Raw genomic sequence first — 18,034 nt, forward strand, 5'->3', positions numbered from 1 at the left:
GGGAAAACTTCCTTGGGATAATGTTAACATTAAACTGTTAATGACACCAAAACTGTATGTGGCTTAAATGCTGAGAGTGAAATATGGCCCCTTCTGCCTTTGACAGTGGGAACAGTTTGATTGAAAATGTTTGCCACACAGAGATCTTCACTCCCTGGATTAGAACACTTGGCCTGTGTTTGCTCATTACACAAGTCCTCTGGATCTGCTTCTCCCGAGGCATTGAAAACATGCCAACCTTGTCGCATGAAAAACAAGCTTGTGTATTCAGCAACTACAACCTCGTGAGCAGAGTCACTATCACCCACTCTGCAATAGGGGAGCCAACGTCCCGCTGCCTCCAGCGATGGACATGGAGAAGGTCAACTCCATGGACTTCGGAGAATTTGTGGATGTGTTTGGGAATGTCATTGAGAGATGTCCTCTGATTGCAGCTGCTGTTTGGTCCCAGCGCCCATTCTCTGACTTGGAAGATTTAGAAAAGCACTTTTCTGCTTTTATTGATGCACTGCCACAGTCAGGTAAGGCTTCATAGACTGGGGGATTCTCCACAAGGGATTTCAACTGTCCTTATCAAAACATGGTTAGATCTGTTTAGTTGGTTATACTTGATATATTTATTTAGCTAGTTTTATTGTAAGGGTCACTAAGTTTCCTTAAAATTAGTAAATGGGAGTCAAACACTTGCAAGGTGTTAGGCCAAAAGTCAGATGAAAGAATGTATGTTGGCTCAGGTAAAGTGGCTGTTAAATATTAAAGTTCTGAGGTCATGAGGAAGAGGATGGGCCTCACAGAGGCTCAGAGGCTGAAGGTCAGGCTGCGGGCCTACCCTCTTTCAGCTGAATGTGTTCACTCTGGGAATGTCCTGAATGCAGGAGAGAAGACAGGTCGATATCAGGATATCTCAGGAGCTGAGGGGAAAGAGCAAATGGCTGACATTTTTATCAGAAAGGGCCAGTTTGGACTGGATTGCTGAGGAAAGTAAACTCATTCAGATCAGCTTCTCCCGGAGGGAAGTAAAGGAGAAAAGACAAAAATCTGAATGAATTCCTCTGGAGAAAGGGAAAGAAATTGTTGATTTCCACTGGGTAAGGGAGAGAAAGGAGGCACTTCAGGGTGTAGGGTTAAATGCTAAGGTTTAGGCAAACCCCAAGTGACAGCATCACAGGGATTTAGAAGCCAAGGGGGCCGTCTTGATACTCTTCAGAGAGGCCAACACCTTTTCTGGTGTCTGATGAGCATAGGCATAGGGTGCCTTAACTGGGCGTTCAGGTCATCCCCAGTGCCAGTTCTGCCTACCAAAAGTGGCCCCCTAGGCCACTCGCATTCCACACAGGGCTCCATGCCAGCGAGCTGGGTTCTTACCCAGTTAAAGTTTGAGAATAGGTGGAGATAGTTTTGGCCCCAAGGCCTCTAATCATTCGCTTTACCAGATAAAACTGTGTGCCCAGGAGCTGAAGGGAGGGGAGGGGGGCAAGGGCTGCCTTCACAAGGGGCCCTTCCACAGAGATCTGGGCCGGGAGGCAGAACTCATGCTCTCCTCTCTTCCATGATGAGGCCAACACACAGGGTAGTCCGGGTGAGTCCCTGGGCTTTGACATCTGTGTAATAATTTCCCATTGTCAGATGAACAGCTCCCAAGTAAGAAACTCATTTTAATTCAGTTTAAGAACATCCAGGAAGAGTGGAGGACAGTGTTACAAAATCAAACTGACAGAAATGTTGGGGCCATGTTGACACCCATTTCTCAGGGCCTCTCCAAAGCTGAGCTCTCCCCTCCACCACTGGGCTCAGGCCTTAGGGGAGCTGATGGACACTGGAGCATTCTGACTGATGGACCCCAGGAACAGCCAGCCCAGAGCCTGCAGAGCAAGCTGGAAAAAGCAAGGGGCCTTGGGAGCCCATGTTCAAAATATCTGGCAGGAAAATGGACGAGGCCAAATGCAAGTCTTCTAAGCCAGAGGGGAAATGACTTTTAAAGGGTGTGAATGCCTTAGGAATGACATTTTTTTCTATCAGGAAAAGAAAAAGAAAAAGGGGGAGGAAAATCCCATCACCTGTCTCAATATAGAGGTGGTAGGGCTGGGGAATGAATATATTGAGAAAGAAAGCTATGATAGCATAAATAATTGCGATCTATTATTCACTAGCTTCAACAGTTATTCAACATTTGTTTGGAGTTTGCTCTGTACCAGGAGCTTAGACAATGCAATAAAAATTCCTCTATTTCTGTCTTCTTTTCCACCAGTAGTCACCCCAACCATCTTGACCAGAAGCTCTAGTTAAGGTTACTTAGGTCTAGTTAAGGTATCTCTCTGCTGGTGGAGCCTGCTTCTCAGCCCTATCCTGGTGTCCACGCTTCTCTTGGTCAGGCAGCTGGGAGCAGAACCTCAATGCAGTCTGGGTGGCTACTGCATATCTAATCACCTTAATGACATCAGAGAGGTGGTATTAGCAAAGGAATACTAATAACAATAGTTAAAAGGTATTCAACCCTTACTATCAGTGTGTTTCAGCACTTTTCCAAACACTTAGCATTTGTTAATTCATTTGAACCTCATACTAATCATATAAAACAAATATTATTGTTATTGTCCCCATTTTAAAGAGGAGAAAACTGAAATGATGAGATTAAGTAACTTGATCAAGTATACATAGCTAGAAAGTGGCAGAACTGGGGTCCAAACCCTGATAGTCAACCCAGCAGCCTTAGAAGGATTTTCCAGAGAATCAGAAATAAAGTCTAGAAACAGTTTCTAGGAATTTTATTCATTTGTTTACTAATGTGTTCAATTAACATAAATTCTTGATGTCACAGATCCCGTTTTAGTTGTTTAAATAATCAAATAAAATGGGTTTATTGCATAGTCTAGTTTTATTCCTTAAATAGTAAGAAACAAACTGGGTGTATGTCTTTATGTCCTAAAACTAAAAGAAAGTTTAATATTTTTTCCTCACTCAAGGATATGCTTTTTATTGATTTTAGAGAGAGGAAGGGGGAGAGGGAGAGAAACATTGATCATTTGCCTCCTACACACACAGCAACTGGGCATCGAACCTGCAACTTGGGTGTGTGTGCCCTGACAGTGAATCAAATCCACCACCTTTTGTTGTACAGGACTATGCTCCATCCAACTGGGCCACACCAGCCAGCACTAAAAGGGACTTTAAAGAGATGTGCAGGCTATGGTGATCTTCCTGGTCAAACATTTGTTTTTAATGATCTAAGAAAATTCTACCATTAGCAGGAAACTGAAAATCCTGTTTCTTGAGTAAAGCAAGGTTGACAATCCATAAAGATTATTAGCCAGTAGGTGGCAGTCCAGGATTAATAGTTGGCTCCAGCAATAATAGGCTAAGTATCCTTTCAAGCCAGCCTTGGATTTCCAGGAGAGGGGAATAGCAATAGTAAAGGGAAGAAGGTTGAATCTCTCTCTCTCTCTCTCTCTCTCTCTCTCTCTCTCTCTCTCTCTCTCTCTCTTACACACACACAGCCAATAATGAACCAGTTCACTATTGATTTGTGTTAAAAGTCAAAGAGCAATAAAACAGTTATAATAGAGTTAATTGTGCATCTCTGTGGAATTTCAGAATCGAAATTTGGCATAATTCATTATTTAATACTCACTTCAAAACATAGTTTTTGGAGAAACCAAGATGGCGGCATAGGTAAACACCTAAACTGCTGCCTCACACAACAATTTCAAAACTACAACTAAAAGACAGAATGGACACCATCCAGAACTACAGGAAAGCTGGCTGAGTGAAAATTCTACAACTAGAAGGAAAAAGAAAAGCTCACAGAGAATTGGAGGTACGGCAAAGGGGCTTTGTGTGCGTAGAGGGAAGGGCGGCTGAGAGCCTGGCTGACTTTCTCTGGCGGAAGGGGGAAGGAAGCCCCCGACCGCACTGAACCCCAGTTCTGACTGCACTGAACCCCAGTTCCAGGTGAGCCCCTGGGGACCCACGCTCTTACAGGGGGAATCTGGACTCTCGGGCGAAGACTCGGGAGCCGGGGAAGGCAGAGGTCTGAAGGCGCGCATGTGCGCGCAATGGCAAGGCTGACAGGAAGCCAAGACTGTCTGCTCCGCCCTGAGACTCCACCCCATCCAAGCTGAGCACAGAGGCTATTGCAATTTGGCAAGTCTAATCCTATAAGGCTGTCTCCAGCACCGAACTTCTCCCAGCATAGACACAGCTGATCCTTACAGCCAACTGGCCTGGAGGTCAATTCCTCTCAGTGATACCAACAACAATCAAGACTTAACTACAACAAGGCTGTACACACAGTCCACAAAGGGGTGCACCAAGAGTATCCACCTCAGGTAAACTGGGGAGGCCGACCCACTGGGCCATATAGGAAACCTAGTACACAAATCCAACCTACCAACTCAGGGAAGCAGTGAAAATGCGGCGTCAAAGAAACAGATCACAAACGAAAGAAACGGAGGAAAACAAATGACTTGATATAGAATTCAAAACCACGGTTATAAGGCTTTTCAAGAATATCCTAGAAAAGGCCGATAAATATAACGAGACCCTCGAAGATATGAAAAAGGACCAACTAGAAATTAAACATACACTGACTGAAATAAAAAATATTATACAGAGACCCACAAACAGAATAGAGGAACACAAGAATCAAATCAAAGAATTGAAATACAAAGAAGCAAAAAACACTCAACCGAAAAAGCAAAAAGCAAAAAAAAAAAAAAATCCAAAAAGTTTGTAGATAGTGTAAGAAGACTCTGGGACAACTTCAAGCGTACCAACATCAGAATTATGGGGGTGCCAGAAGAAGAGAGAGAGCAAGATACTGAAAACCTATTTGAAGAAATAATGACCGAAAACTTCCCCCACCTGGTGAAAGAAGTAGACTTACAAGTCCAGGAAGCGCACAGAACCCCAAACAAAAGGAATCCAAAGAGGACCACACCAAGACACATCATAATTAAAATGCCAAGAGCAAAAGACAAAGAGAGAATATTAAAAGCAGCAAGAGAAAAACAGTTAATTATACAAGGGAGCACCCATACGACTGTCAGCTGATTTCTCAACAGAAACTATGCAGGCCAAACGGGAGTGGCAAGAAATTTTCAATGTGATGAATAGCAAGAACCTACAACCAAGATTACTCTACCCAGCAAAGCTATCATTCAGAATTGAAGGGCAGATAAAGAGCTTCACAGATAAGAAAAAGCTAAAGGAGTTCATCACCACCAAACCAGTATTATACGAAATGCTGAAAGGTATTCTTAAAGAAGAGGAAGAAGAAAAAAGTAAAGATAAAAAATTATGAACAACAAATACATATCTATCAACAAGTGAACCTAAAAATCAAGTGAATTAAAAACCTGACGAACAGAATAATCTGGTGAATATAATAGAATCAGGGGCATAGAAAGGGAGTGGACTGATAATTCTCAGGGGGGAAAGGGGTATGGGGGGTTCATGAAGAGACTGGACAAAAATCATACACCTATGGATGAGGACAGTGGGGGGGAGGTAAGGGCAGAAGATGGGGTGGGAACTGGGTGGAGGGGAGCTATGGGGGGAAAAAGGAGAAACAAATGTAATAATCTGAATAAAGATTTATTAAAAAAACAACAACATAGTTTTTGAATTAGTAGAACTACATACCAACAAATCCCTTGAATGTAGGCTAGATGGTAGATGAGACTATTAAAGAGACGAGACTGTCAAAGAAAATATTTTAAAAACTCTTTCCCAAGAGTGAAGTATTAGTCAATAAATACTTACAGAGTGGCCCTGACTGGTTAGTTCAGTTGGTTAGAGGGTCATCCTGATATGCCAAGGTTGTGGGTTCAATCCCCGGTCAGGGCACATATAAGAATCAACTAATGAATGCATAAATAAGAGGAATAACAATCAATGTTTCTCTCTCTCTCCCTCTCCCTTCCTTCCTCTAGTGCTCTCTAAAATCAATGAATAAGGCCTAGCCAGTTTTGCTCAGTGGGTAGAGCGTTGGCCTTTGGACCAAAGGGTCCCATGTTCTATTCCAGTCAAGGGCACGTATCTTGGTTGCAGGCTCCTCTCTGGCCCACTGCCTGGACAGGGCTCATGCAGGAGGCAACGAATCAATGTGTTTCTCTCACATCTATGTTTCTCTCTATCTTTCCCTGTCTCTTCTACTCTCCCTAAAAATCAATGAAAAAATATTCTCAGGTGAGGATACACACACACACACACACACACACACACTAAAATCAATGAATAAAAAGTAAAAAACTTATTGAGTGCCCATCATGCCCCAGGAATTGTCCCAGGCACTGGGAATAGGAACAGTGACCAAGACAAGTCCCTGCCTCAATGAGTTTACATTCTAGTAAAGAGAGATAGAATTAGCATCCTATATAATAAAAGCCTAATATGCTAAGTGTCCAACCGTTCAACCCTTCGACCAGTTGCTATGATGCGCACTGACCACCAGGGGGCAGATGCTCCTACCTGTAGGTTAGCTTGCTGCTGGGGTCCAGATGATCAGGACTGGGTGAGATGGGCTGGACATGCCCTGGATCCCTCCCGCATTCCCTCCCCAGCCTCTAAAACATTTTTTCTAATTAATTTCCTTTCAATGTGCCCGAATCCGTGCACCAGGCCTCTAGTAAACAAATAAGATCATATCAGATTCTAAAACTTATTAGAAAATATGTACCATTGTAGAAAATATATGATAAAAGAGCTCTTTCTTAAGAAATTACATTTGAGTTTAAAACCAAAAGATGAGAAGGAAGTAGTCAAATATCTAGGAGATCACTCTAAGAAAAGGAACCTGAGAGTTTTGGCACTTGGGGGGCACAGAAAGACCAAGGTGGTTAAAGAGTAGTGAGGAGTGGAGGAATATGAGGAAAGAGAGGTCAGGTGGAGGGACTGCTGTAGTAATAAAAGTGAGAGGTGATGGTTCTTTGGATGAGGACTGAAGGAGGGGAGATGGAGATATATGGCTGGATTCTCAAAATCGATTTTAGAATTAGAGCCAACAGGTTTTTTGCATTTGTTGGGGGAAGGCAGGTCAAAAACTAAGAGAAATTAAGGATAACTCCTAAGTTTTTAGTATGAGCAACATGGTGGGTGGTGACACTGTTTTCTACAATGAAGAAGACTTAATAATTGAAAGGACAGGATGGAGAATGGGAGTTTGTTAAGTCTGAGATGACTGATAATCACCTGGATAAAAATACAGTGTGTTCAGGTGAACCATAACAAAGGTACTCAGTGGAAAGCTGAGGGCTAGGCTAGATCTGGGTGTTATCAAAGACTTGATGGCATTTCAAGCCATGGGATTAGGTGAGAATGCTTAGTGAATCATAAATATAGAAGGGAGGAGATGTGAGTCCTGGGTACTTCAGTGTTAGTAATCTGGCAGAGCAAGAACCACTGGTGAAAGCAGGCTAATGATGGTAATCTTTCAAGAAGGAGAGAGGGCCAACCTGGGAAATACTCCCAAAGAGGTTTTGGGAAAAGAGGACAGCACTGGTCATGGGCTTGGGCAAGATGTCCATCATCTGTGCCCTTGATGAATGCAGACTGGTTGGTGGGTGGTAAAGTGAACCTGGAATGGGAGGTGAAGAAGTGGAGATACTACATACAAAGCTCCTTTGAGTTGTTGTAAAAAGGAGCAGAGACATAGGGAGAATCTAGAGGACATCAGGGACTCAATAAAGGGATTTAATTTTATTTATGGGACAAGTGATTCTAAGGCATGTTTGTGTGTTGATGATAAGGCAATGAGTTGAAGGAAGAGAAACTGATGTTTGAAATGGCAGTCTTTGAGATGGAAAGAGGGGCTGGCTTCAAGAACACCACTGGAGAGGTTGATTTTCAACAGAAAGAACAGATGATCCATTGTACCAAGAGGAAGCACACACCAGCTGGCACAGATGTAGGAACACAGGTAGATTGGAAAGGGGTTTTAAGCCAATTGCCTGCTCTTCAGTGGCCACTATTGCCTGCCCTGTCTTCTCCTATTGGGACAAAGAGTGCCAGCTCTTTGTTCCAATAGGAATTCTTCTAGATGCAAAGATTTCATGACTTGTGGCAGCAGCAACAATACATATCCACACCTACATCTCTACATGTGACATGCCAGTGGCATAGGCAGTAGAAAGACTAAAGAGCAGGCAGCATTGAAATGGCCCTGAGAACCACTTTGGCGTTCCAGGTGGGAGGACCTGCAGGACTGAGGCAGGGAGGTGGGAAGCACCAGCCCCTCTGGGGTTTAACGCCAGGGCTAGGAGTTCTTACAGGGTGCAGCATTGGAAAGGGTACTGAAGATTTGGTACAAGCCCAGGTCTGGATCAGAGCCATCTTGGGCAGCAGTAAAGGGCCCAGTGGTTTGGGGCAATAAAGACAAGACTAGACATCAGTTTCTATTTCTTGCAGCTAAGGTGTGTGTGTGTGTGTGTGTGTGTGTGTGTGTGTGTAAGTTCCAGTTTATTTTTTAGTCTCTTTTCTTCTTCTCTTTGCTCTGCCTCTTTTCTCAGCCTCCTTTCTCCCCCCCCCCCCCCCCGCCCCCTGCAAACAGTGGAAAGAAAACACATGCTTAATCCTAGGCAAACATTAACCCCAGGCACTATTTTTGAGAGAGAAGACAAACCCAGGAGAATGAGAAGAGAGGAGCAAGGGCAGAAGAAAAGAGGCATGCAAGGGCAGAAGAAAAGAGGCATGTGGGGTGTGTGCGGGACAGCGAGGGGAGTCCCTTGGGGGAGGAGTAAAGGGACAGGCCCTGCCCCCACACCCGGGCCCCCTACTGTCCCCAAGCTTGAGCTGGGCTGGGCCTGGGAGAGTAAGAAATAGGGGGAAGGGAAGCAGAGAGACCTGGGGTCCGGTGAGAGGACTAGGGATCAGTCTCCTCTACTGGAGGCTGCTTTGAAAATCTGAATATGCAAGGAGGGAATATGGGGCTGGGCGGGTCCTGCCAGGTGGGAACCTGCAGAGCAGCCCAGGACTCATAGTTCCCCCCACCCCAGCCTAGTCCTCTGTGGGTCCTCGGGCTGGGTGAATGCACAGCGGATCCAGCAGCTGCGTGGCACAGCCAGCCCTGACTCAGGGCTAGGAGGTCACCAGGTAGGGAATTTAACCTGTACATTTTCACATCGCCTGGATGGGTGGGATGCAGGAAGCAGGAAAGAACCACCTCCTGTTTGCAGGACCTGAGGGCAGAGCCCTTGAGAGTGGTGGTACAGAGGTGGGATTATTGGTGACATGGGTTTCATTTTAAACTCCCCTTAACCTTGTAGAGGCAGCTAGTGCCTCCAAAATGTCCATGATTTGGAGTTCAGGTGTGATCAGCTACTGGCTAAGTGACCTTGGGGAGGTCACCTAACCCTTTCTGAGCCTCCATTGAAACCTCTCTTAAATGCAGATGTTCCCCCACAGTTCTCCCCACCACTCAGGACTGGTAATCTGGCGTTCGATGGCGCAATCACAATCTTACTTAATTGGGCAGAAATTATAAAGTTTGAGTAAAGAAATGTTTACATCACAGTGGAGAAAGGTCTTTAAATTTTTATTTATTGATTGGCTTAGAGAGAGAGAGGGAGAGAGAGAGAGAGAGAGAGAGAGAGAGAGAGAGAGAGAGAGAGAGGAAGATCTGTTGTTCCAGTTAGTTTTGCATTCATTGGTTGATTCTTGTATGTGCCTTGACTGGGCCTCAGAGTCTGGGGATAATGCTCTAACCAACTGAGCTACTCAGCTAGGGATGAAGGAGGGTTTATATGATCCCTCTTTCCAAAAGAACCCCCTGCCTATTCCTAGCACCAGAGTCAATGCTTCCAGCTGCACCTCAGTCAGTTACACAGAGTTTCCTGTGACTGAGAATAGTGGCAGTTGGATGTTTGCTGGCATTAGGCACTGTGTTTTAGTCGGATGAGTTGTCTCTAATCCTTACAACTACTCAGCAAATTTGATGGCACTACCTTCATTGTACAGATCACCGCTTCCTCTCACCATTTTGGAAACCGCGCCCAGACTTGAGGGTTCCAATTCTCTCTAGAGCTAAGTGGAAAAACTGGCCAGGGTTCAAGAAAACCCCTTTATTAGGACTTAAATGCCTAGGAATCACATGGTGGGGGGGCATCCCCATTTGAGGCCTAGGTGATTATGAGAAGCTGTCTCTCAAGAAAACCCTGTACTCTGCAGTGTATTTGGGATCTACTGTTGGAAAAGGGGAATGAACCTCGGACAGAACGGATGGTGAGTGGGTGCTGTTTTTCTAAAAGGAGGAAAGCTGCTTTCATTCACAGGGCTGTGGAATTCCGGCTAGAAATTTATTTTTCCCAGTTAATCATCTGTAGGGCTCGTTGGATGCCTGATTCCAGTAGGGCCACAAAATCCTGGGCATTTATTTGCCACGCCCCATGGATGTTACCCCTGGGGACCCTCACCGTCCTCTTTGGAACGGAACGAACCCTACCCCTCGGCCTTAGCAGGAAGTCCTCAGGCCCTTCGCCCCGCCCTCTTCAACATCAAAGCCCCCCTGAGAGCAAAGGACTTTGAAAAGATACGAAATACTCGGGCTTCTTATCGTGTCCCTGCTCCCTCCCGAGCAAGTCATAAATTCCGAGTCTAGGCGGCCTCACCTCCTCCACTCTTCTTGCCCCAAGGTTTCAAAGGACAAATTTGTCACTTTCCGCCCCGCTCCTGGGTCCTGGCCGAGGCTAAAAGAAGCGGGGACGAAGGGGCGCAAGATTCGGGACCTGTTTGTGGGGCTAGTGCACTGGGCGCCCCTGCTCCTTCAGGACACTCCTTTTTGCCCCTCATCCTTTCCTGGGAACCTTGACTCCCTCCCGAAGCCTCTTAGGGGCGGGGCAGGCAGGCGGTGGTCTCTTTCGCCCGGTCAGCCCTTCCGTAACGCGCTTCCGCCACGGGTCTGTGCTTCTCTGCAGGCCAGGAGGGCATCCTGCGCTGCCACCCGGACCTGGCGGGCCGTGAGCTGCAGCGGGGCACGCTAACTGCCGAGTCGCAGCGAGAGCAGAGTGGCGCGGGCCTGACAAGCCTGGGCGTGGAAGAGCGGCTCCGGCTGGCTGAGCTCAACGCCCAGTACCGAGCGCGCTTCGGCTTCCCCTTCGTGCTCGCTGCGCGCCTCAGCGACCGGGAGGCCGTGCTCCACGAGCTGGCGCGCCGGCTGCACTGCCCGCCCGCGCTGGAGCTGCGCACCGCCCTGGGCGAGGTGAAGAAGATCGGCCGCCTGCGGCTCTCTGACCTCCTCGGCATCGACCCTTCCCGACTGTAGCGCCCGGCGCAGGACGCCCGGGGACAGCGACCCTGCAGTGTGCGCCCTACGCAGGAGGCTGGCGCGGGCCCGGACCCGAGTCTACACGCGCGCACAAAGGAGAGGAGAATTGAGGCAATCACACGAATAATGAGCCCTTTTGTTCACCCCACCACCACACTCGCACGCTTTGCCAAAATATCTATATAGTATCGTGCTTTGTCCCATTCATCTACCTTTGCAGCCCGTTGACACCACCAGCTTTAGTGGTTTCCAAAGCGCTTATCCAACTTTGGCTACCCACCCTCTCCTGCTAAGCGAAGTTGTCAAGCAAAACCGACGGGAAAGGAATCTTTTATTCTATAGCGGTTTGTCTGTTTGTTTTCTCTCCCTTCACTTGCTGCACAGACATTTACATGTGGGCGGAAGCGGCATTCTCACTCTAGGGCACCTACAAGAGCCCTTGCAGGGAAAGCAAGCGCTGATCTCCGTCTTCGGCGCCAGGGACGTCGTCGCGAGTGGGGACGGTGGGCAGGAGAGAGCCCCGCGCTGGGCAGCGCTGGGAAGGCGCCCCGTGGGGCAAGCGGAGTGGCGGCTGAAGTCGCTCAGAGAAGAGGGGTGGGAGTGGGGCATCTCCAAGCTGGACAGGCCTGTAGGTCAAAGGTGGAAGGCTTGCCATCTCTCTTGAAGGTGGGCTCCTTAGAACTTCAGACTGCCTAGGAGATACAGTCATTTTAAAAAATTAACAATAAAAAATCAATAATTTAATAACACTCATGGAACAGAGCTGGATATTGTGGCCCCCGGAGATGAAGATGGGACACCATAGTGCTAATAAAGCGGGCAATGGGAGAAAATTGGTGCCCATAGACATCTTTTTGGCAGGGTAGGGGAGTAGGTCGGCTTGGCTGAGTGTGTCAACTGTGGGGATCCAGAGCCCCAGCTGACTGGGCAGCTCCCTGCACTGGCGTCCAGAATGTCTGCTCATACAGGCTCTCTCCCTACTTTCCTCCCTCCCTCCCACACACACATTGGGAGGTCTAACAGACTCCAACAAATACTACTTAGGTTTCTGTTGGCAGGGGAGAAACTAACCACGTGTATCCTCTTGATGAGGGTGGAGTTGGAACTTTTAAGGCCAAGAGCCCCCATTAGTGATCAACTGGTCTGGGTTAGCAGCAGCAACACCAGCAAGAAAACCCGTTTCCTTGAAAAGTGGTGTGGTTGCACCCTTGGTTGGGGCTGAATTCAACAGAAAGAAGCCACTCTGGCAGCACCGGGATTTTAATAAGGAATTAAAATTCTCTGTTAGTGGTAAGGGTGAAGGCCTTTGTGGACCGGATCTGTGCCAGGTGCCTTTTCTGGGTGTTGGAAGGCCAGGTGCACACCACAAAGGCACTCAATGATTCAGTTTCTGTGCTCTAGGGCCCAGAGGCGATGGAGGAGCCCTTGGGCGCTCTCCAGTCAGGGTAACTTGGGGGCTTTCCTGGGATGCTCAAGAAACCTGCATCTCAGGAAACAAGTGCCACAGGCTGGGCCTGACACTCAGAATGATGCACTAGATTCAAGGCACCCTGTCCAAGGCCAGCTCTTAGATAACTGGGCCCCAAATGCGTAGTCTGGGCTCGTTCTGTAAATGTGCCCACCCTAAGATAGGGAGACCTCCCCAGAGCTGAGATTGCCAGTGGTGTTTTCAGACGAGTGTAGATATGATCTGGGCCTCTCAGGCACGACCATGTGTCTCCAATTTCACAGTTACATTTCAAGGGTTCAAAGCTTGTGGGGGGGAATTGTTTATTTCTGCAGGAGGGGATACACGTGGGGAAAGCCGCTGGACCCGCCCCTTCAAAGGAGCTGGTGGTTTAGGGGAGGGAGAGCTGGCTGAGTGGTGCCTCTTTCAAAAGATGCCAGAGCCTTTACAGCCAGGAGGGCGGACACAGGTCTGGGCGCCGGCTGGGAGGGCCCCGGCCAAGCCTCTGGTGGCTCCTGCTTTCTTCTCCGGTAGGAGCAGAGGCAGAGGCCGTTCCTCGCGCGGGCAGGTCGCCTGTGGCTGCCGAGTCTGGCAGGGGGGTTTTCTCCAGCCACGGTTTGGCTCAAACCGTGACGCGCCCTGGGCTTCTGCGGGCTTCAGCCTGGTGGAGACAGTTCCTTGTTTCCGCGCTCTAGTGCGCAGGATGCGGGGAAATGGACCGACAGCAGGGCCAAGGACCGGGACCCCCGCCTGCGCACTAGTCCTGGCGGCGCGGGTGGCCAGAGCACGCTTAGTTGAGTGTTGGGGGTGCAGAAGTGGTCGGTAGATGCCAGGGTGAATAATACTTTACTTACCCATTCGTTACAAAAGCATGACAGCAACGCAGCGGCCAGGAGCTGTTTTCAGTTTCTGGAACCCTTCAACCCCTCCATGTACACGCCCTTCTGAGTGGGTCCCTTTACCATGTGCGAGCCCAGCCTGTGCATGCGTGCTCTGAGTGAAGGGACCCGACAGCCCCCCGCTAGGAATTTCCGGGCCCAACCGAGCTTGGCTTTCACGTGAACTGCGTAACCGGGAACCTGAATGGGGGCTCCTTTCATTACCGGAGGGGGAGGCTTTTTGTGTCTAAATGCTGTCCACCGACACTGATGCGGGAAGAAGAGGAGGAGGGAAAGACAACCCAATTTCTTTTCATAACCACTAACTCGTTTTACATTTGACACATTTCTGAGAACAGCCACAGGATATCAGCTTTTATTAAAAAACAAAGAGCTCTTTTCAGAAGTGGGTCAAAAGTAGATGGATAACTTCTTTGGAAATTGGAGAAAAATCTGGGATAGAATTTGTGGAAAATTCACCATCCAATAAACGAACAACCCGCAGTTAGCAGGTGCCTGTTTAAAGGAGAAGTAAACAGGATGGGGAAAGTCTGAAATGTCCCCAAAGCAGAATGGATTGTCCTGGTGCAGTTGGGAGTGGGGCTGGGTGGGGAGTTGGGGTTCCCGGAGTCATGGGAGGCACTGTTTCCAGGCTGGCACCAACAGCTTTAGGAATAACCAACACATGCACCGGGATTAGAAGTCATAAACTATGAAAATTCTGTGGCACACCAAAAACATGCTATCCTTTTTGCTGATTTGACAAAAAATAAGTATAATTTAGATTCATTCACACCAGGAGACTACTGTTGTGTTGGCTGTTGTGATTTTTTAAATTTGATAATCTAAGGGAAACATGCTTTTAGTCAGGTATTGCATATTTCAAAAACTCTTGCGGCACACGGGTGGCTCGGATAGCAGTTCATCAGTTTTATAACTGGAATAGCTAGACTCTTGGTAACGACACCTAACCCTTCTGGGCCTCTGATTTCTCTTTGTAGAATGGGAGGACTGCACGGACAATACGCTCGCTCCTCTCCTCTTTAGGGCGAGTAGTTCCCTATGGCCCAGTGGCTCAGGAGAGCGGAACCTTTCCTTGCTCCCCCTCTTCAGCTCCCATAAAGCCGACTGTGTAGGGCTTCCTAGGAACATATTTTTCATACGATAAACAAAGGTCACCTTAAGCACGAGGCGCTGGGGAGTGAACAAATGGTAACTGAGGCTCTGTGATAACCTCTAGCTGCTGCTGGCCTGAGAGTCCAGGGCTCCCAGCATTAAGGGTTTTCCTCTGGGGTGAGACCCAAGTCCCTTCCTCTTGGGGCTTTAAATCGTTCTCTTGTGCCCATCCATCACACAGAATTAGAGTGCATTATACAATATGCACACCATGTCCACAGACTGATTTCAGCAGAAAGGGAGGAAATGGGCCACCCCACCATTTACTCACATAACTTTCACCCAATGAGCAAAACCAGATTTCTGCCCCAGATTCTGCCCCCTCTTCTGGGCTCTTTATTTTCCCAGACCTCCTGGCTTTCAGAATGTAACTTGACTAGAAGAGCAGGGAAAAGGTATTGCTTGCCTTGGTTCAGAGCGCTTGGAGAGGACTAGGCAGCTGTTTTCTCCTCTGTCTGGCACACTGGTCCCTGAGTCCACGCGGCCTCCCACAAATTCAGGAACTTTTGCTCAGACAGAGAGGACCAGACACTCAGTTTGACTCTGCTGGGCAGGGACAAAGCTGCTCCTGGGCAGCTTTGGACAGCTGTGATCCCTCACTGCTTTTTTGGGGTGAACACATTGGGCTAAATGTGGCCTGATGGGGCCAAGCAGGCGGTGGATGCTGGGGAGACCCCACAGAGAGGACGCTGTGATCCATTTTTTTCCCAATGAGGTTAGCTGAGTGGGCTGTGGCAGGCCAGGGTGGAGATGTTGGGGTCAAACCAGCCATTACTGGGCCTTCATTTGTGTGTGTGTGTGAGTGTGAGTGTGTGTGAGTGTGTGTGTGTGTGTGAGTGTGTGTGTGTGAGTGTGAGTGTGTGTGAGTGTGAATGTGAGTGTGTGTGAGAGTGTGTGAGTGTGTGTGTGTGTGTGTGTGTGTGTGTGTGTGTGTGTATGTGTGTTGGGGGGTGTTGCTGATTGAATGCAATGGCTGAGGAACTCCCTAAACTCCAGTAAAGTAGAGATTGAGTCATTTTCCCAACAGCAATCTAGATCGCCAAGCTGAAAACTTTATCAGACATTTTCTTCCTTCTTACTCGTCCTTAATTATCCTGGAAACTCAGGCCAAGGCAGGGTGAGAGTTTCCTGTGCAGGGGTGGAAAGGGAGTCAGGAAGGGTGCATTATTTGGATGATTTTCTTGACCTTAAAAGGGATTTAGAAATTAGACTTGCATGGGAAGGTGGGTAGAGAGGGCCTGCCCTGTCTGGGTTACCAGGGGCACAGCCTCCCCAGTTTCCAGGAACCACAAATATGGGGGAAAGCAGGGTCCCCCAAGGTGGAGCAAACACTGGGGACCTTTGAGCAGGGAGGGAACCCTGTCAATGATCTGTGGATTCAAGGAGTGTCTCATCTGCTTAGAGAAGCAACCCGCCCCTTCCGGCACCTCCTGCTTCCCATCCCCCTCTGCACCCCTGCCCTTGCCACCGGGTGGAAGCCTGGAAGCCTGGAAGCCCCGACCTTCTCTGAGGAATGTGGAATGGCCTCTACACCGTCAGGAACAAAGAGAAGCCCCTGTGATAGCTGGGTTGTGACTGCCTATGTAGTCTTCCTGACACTGTATTTACCTGGGTGCTTCCTCTCACCCTCTCTTGAAAAGCTTGATAGAGCTCTGGCTCCATGGGGCCACCACAGCTACAGCCCCAGTCCAAGTCCAGCTCCAAGCTTCCCAAATAAGTTGGCCTCTTCCAGAGTGATATGCTGAAGGCTTCTCTGGCGAGGCAGCCAGGGGAGGGAGAACAGAGGCACTGGCTGGAAAGGAGCCTTGAGCAGCAAGGTTGGGGATGACCTTGTGAGGTGCTTCTCAGCTCAGGCCAAAAGGCTCTGAGAAAACTGTCAAGCACCTTAGGTCTAGAACTACTGAGAAAGTGCTGCTTGGGGCCCTAATGCAGATGGCATCCTCCATTCTCCCAGGGCCACACACCTGCACCCAGAGGCTGGGGGAGCCCCCCCCCCCCCCCCCCCCCGCTCCACAGCAGGCCTCGGAATAGGCACCCAACAATGACCTGCTAGAGGCTAAGCCATCAGGATAAAGATATCCAGGCCCTCTTCCCATCAGCCACCTCCACCCCTCTCTGGTTGCTCCCACCGCCTTGCCACTGTAGCACCCAAAGGGAGGACAGCCTGAACATGAGGGGGCACATCCACTCTGAGGAGCTTGTCCAAGACATCCTTATTGGCTTTCCCCTCACCCAACAGCCCAGACCCCAAGCTCATGGGCGGTGTCATGCTGCTACTATGGACCATTTTTTTCCAGGAAGGAAATTAATTGGTTTTCACAAGCATTTCCTTTTTCTGAACCCCAAGTGAGTCTCAGGCTTCCTTGCAGTCCGGCCAGTTCTGGGCCTGGTATGACCCCTGGGGCCAGAGCAACTCAGGCCACCCCCAAAGCATCTGGGTGGGCAGGCCAGAGCCCTTTCTCTGGTGCAGAGCACAGAGACACAGCTGGAAAACCAGGACAATTAGCCAGTGGCTTGCAGCCGGGCCATAAAAATGCAGGAAGTGGCCACCACAGGGCGGAGGGGACGGCTGTCCCCAATAAAGTGATTGTTACAAAGAATGCTCACATTCCGAAGACACAGGCTCAAGCCTGGGCCTCTGCTGACTTTCAGAGCTTGAGGCCTGGGAGGGGGTGTGGGGACGGAAGGAGGGACTGTGTCTCCAGGAAGAGGAGGAAGATGTTTACTAGATCAAAAGTCCGCAGTGCCCATCACTTAACCTCTCACATTCCTGCCCCATCAGGACTGCAGACACCCTTTCACACGCACACCCCATTCAATGATTTGAGTTTTTTGTAATGGGGATTGCAATGTATTTTCTATTTATTTTCTGGAGAGGTCCGATGGCTCTCAGCTGTCTGGGCCAGGCTCAGGGGTTCCAGATAGATGACCTACTCAGGTCTCCCACCTCTTGAGTGCTCAGCTTGCTGCACCCCCAGCCCTCAATGTTAACCTTCTTCCTTAAGAAACACAAAGGACCGGAGGGACTAGCAAGCAGGAGATCCCGAGGCCCTGGACTTCTTTGGGCCTGGCATCTCTGCACCATGCAGCTTGGTGAATGTCATCTGTAAAACGAAGAGCATGACAACACCAACTTTGTTCCAGATCTAGGGAGAAGTGAGGATCAGGGAGAGAAAAGACATTAGAGCAAACAACAACAACAACAACAACAACAACAAAGACATTGGAAAGGGCTCCAGAGATGACTAGATGAAGTGACAAATACCAGAAAGCACT

General features: G+C 48.6%; 1 protein-coding gene across 1 annotated transcript; it reads left to right on the top strand.

Moving 5' to 3' along the window:
- The first annotated feature begins 269 nt into the window (after window positions 1–269).
- URAD (ureidoimidazoline (2-oxo-4-hydroxy-4-carboxy-5-) decarboxylase) lies at window positions 270–12,086 on the top strand. The gene is made up of 2 exons (XM_080661153.1): window positions 270–521; window positions 10,908–12,086. The coding sequence occupies exons 1-2, from the start codon at window positions 347–349 to the stop codon at window positions 11,252–11,254; spliced, it is 522 nt and encodes a 173-aa protein (XP_080517279.1). The 5' UTR covers window positions 270–346; the 3' UTR covers window positions 11,255–12,086.
- Window positions 12,087–18,034: the final 5,948 nt, after the last annotated feature.

This window comes from Plecotus auritus, assembly GCF_963455305.1.
Source record: "Plecotus auritus genome assembly, chromosome: 3".
NCBI classification, from domain to species: Eukaryota; Metazoa; Chordata; class Mammalia; order Chiroptera; family Vespertilionidae; genus Plecotus; species Plecotus auritus.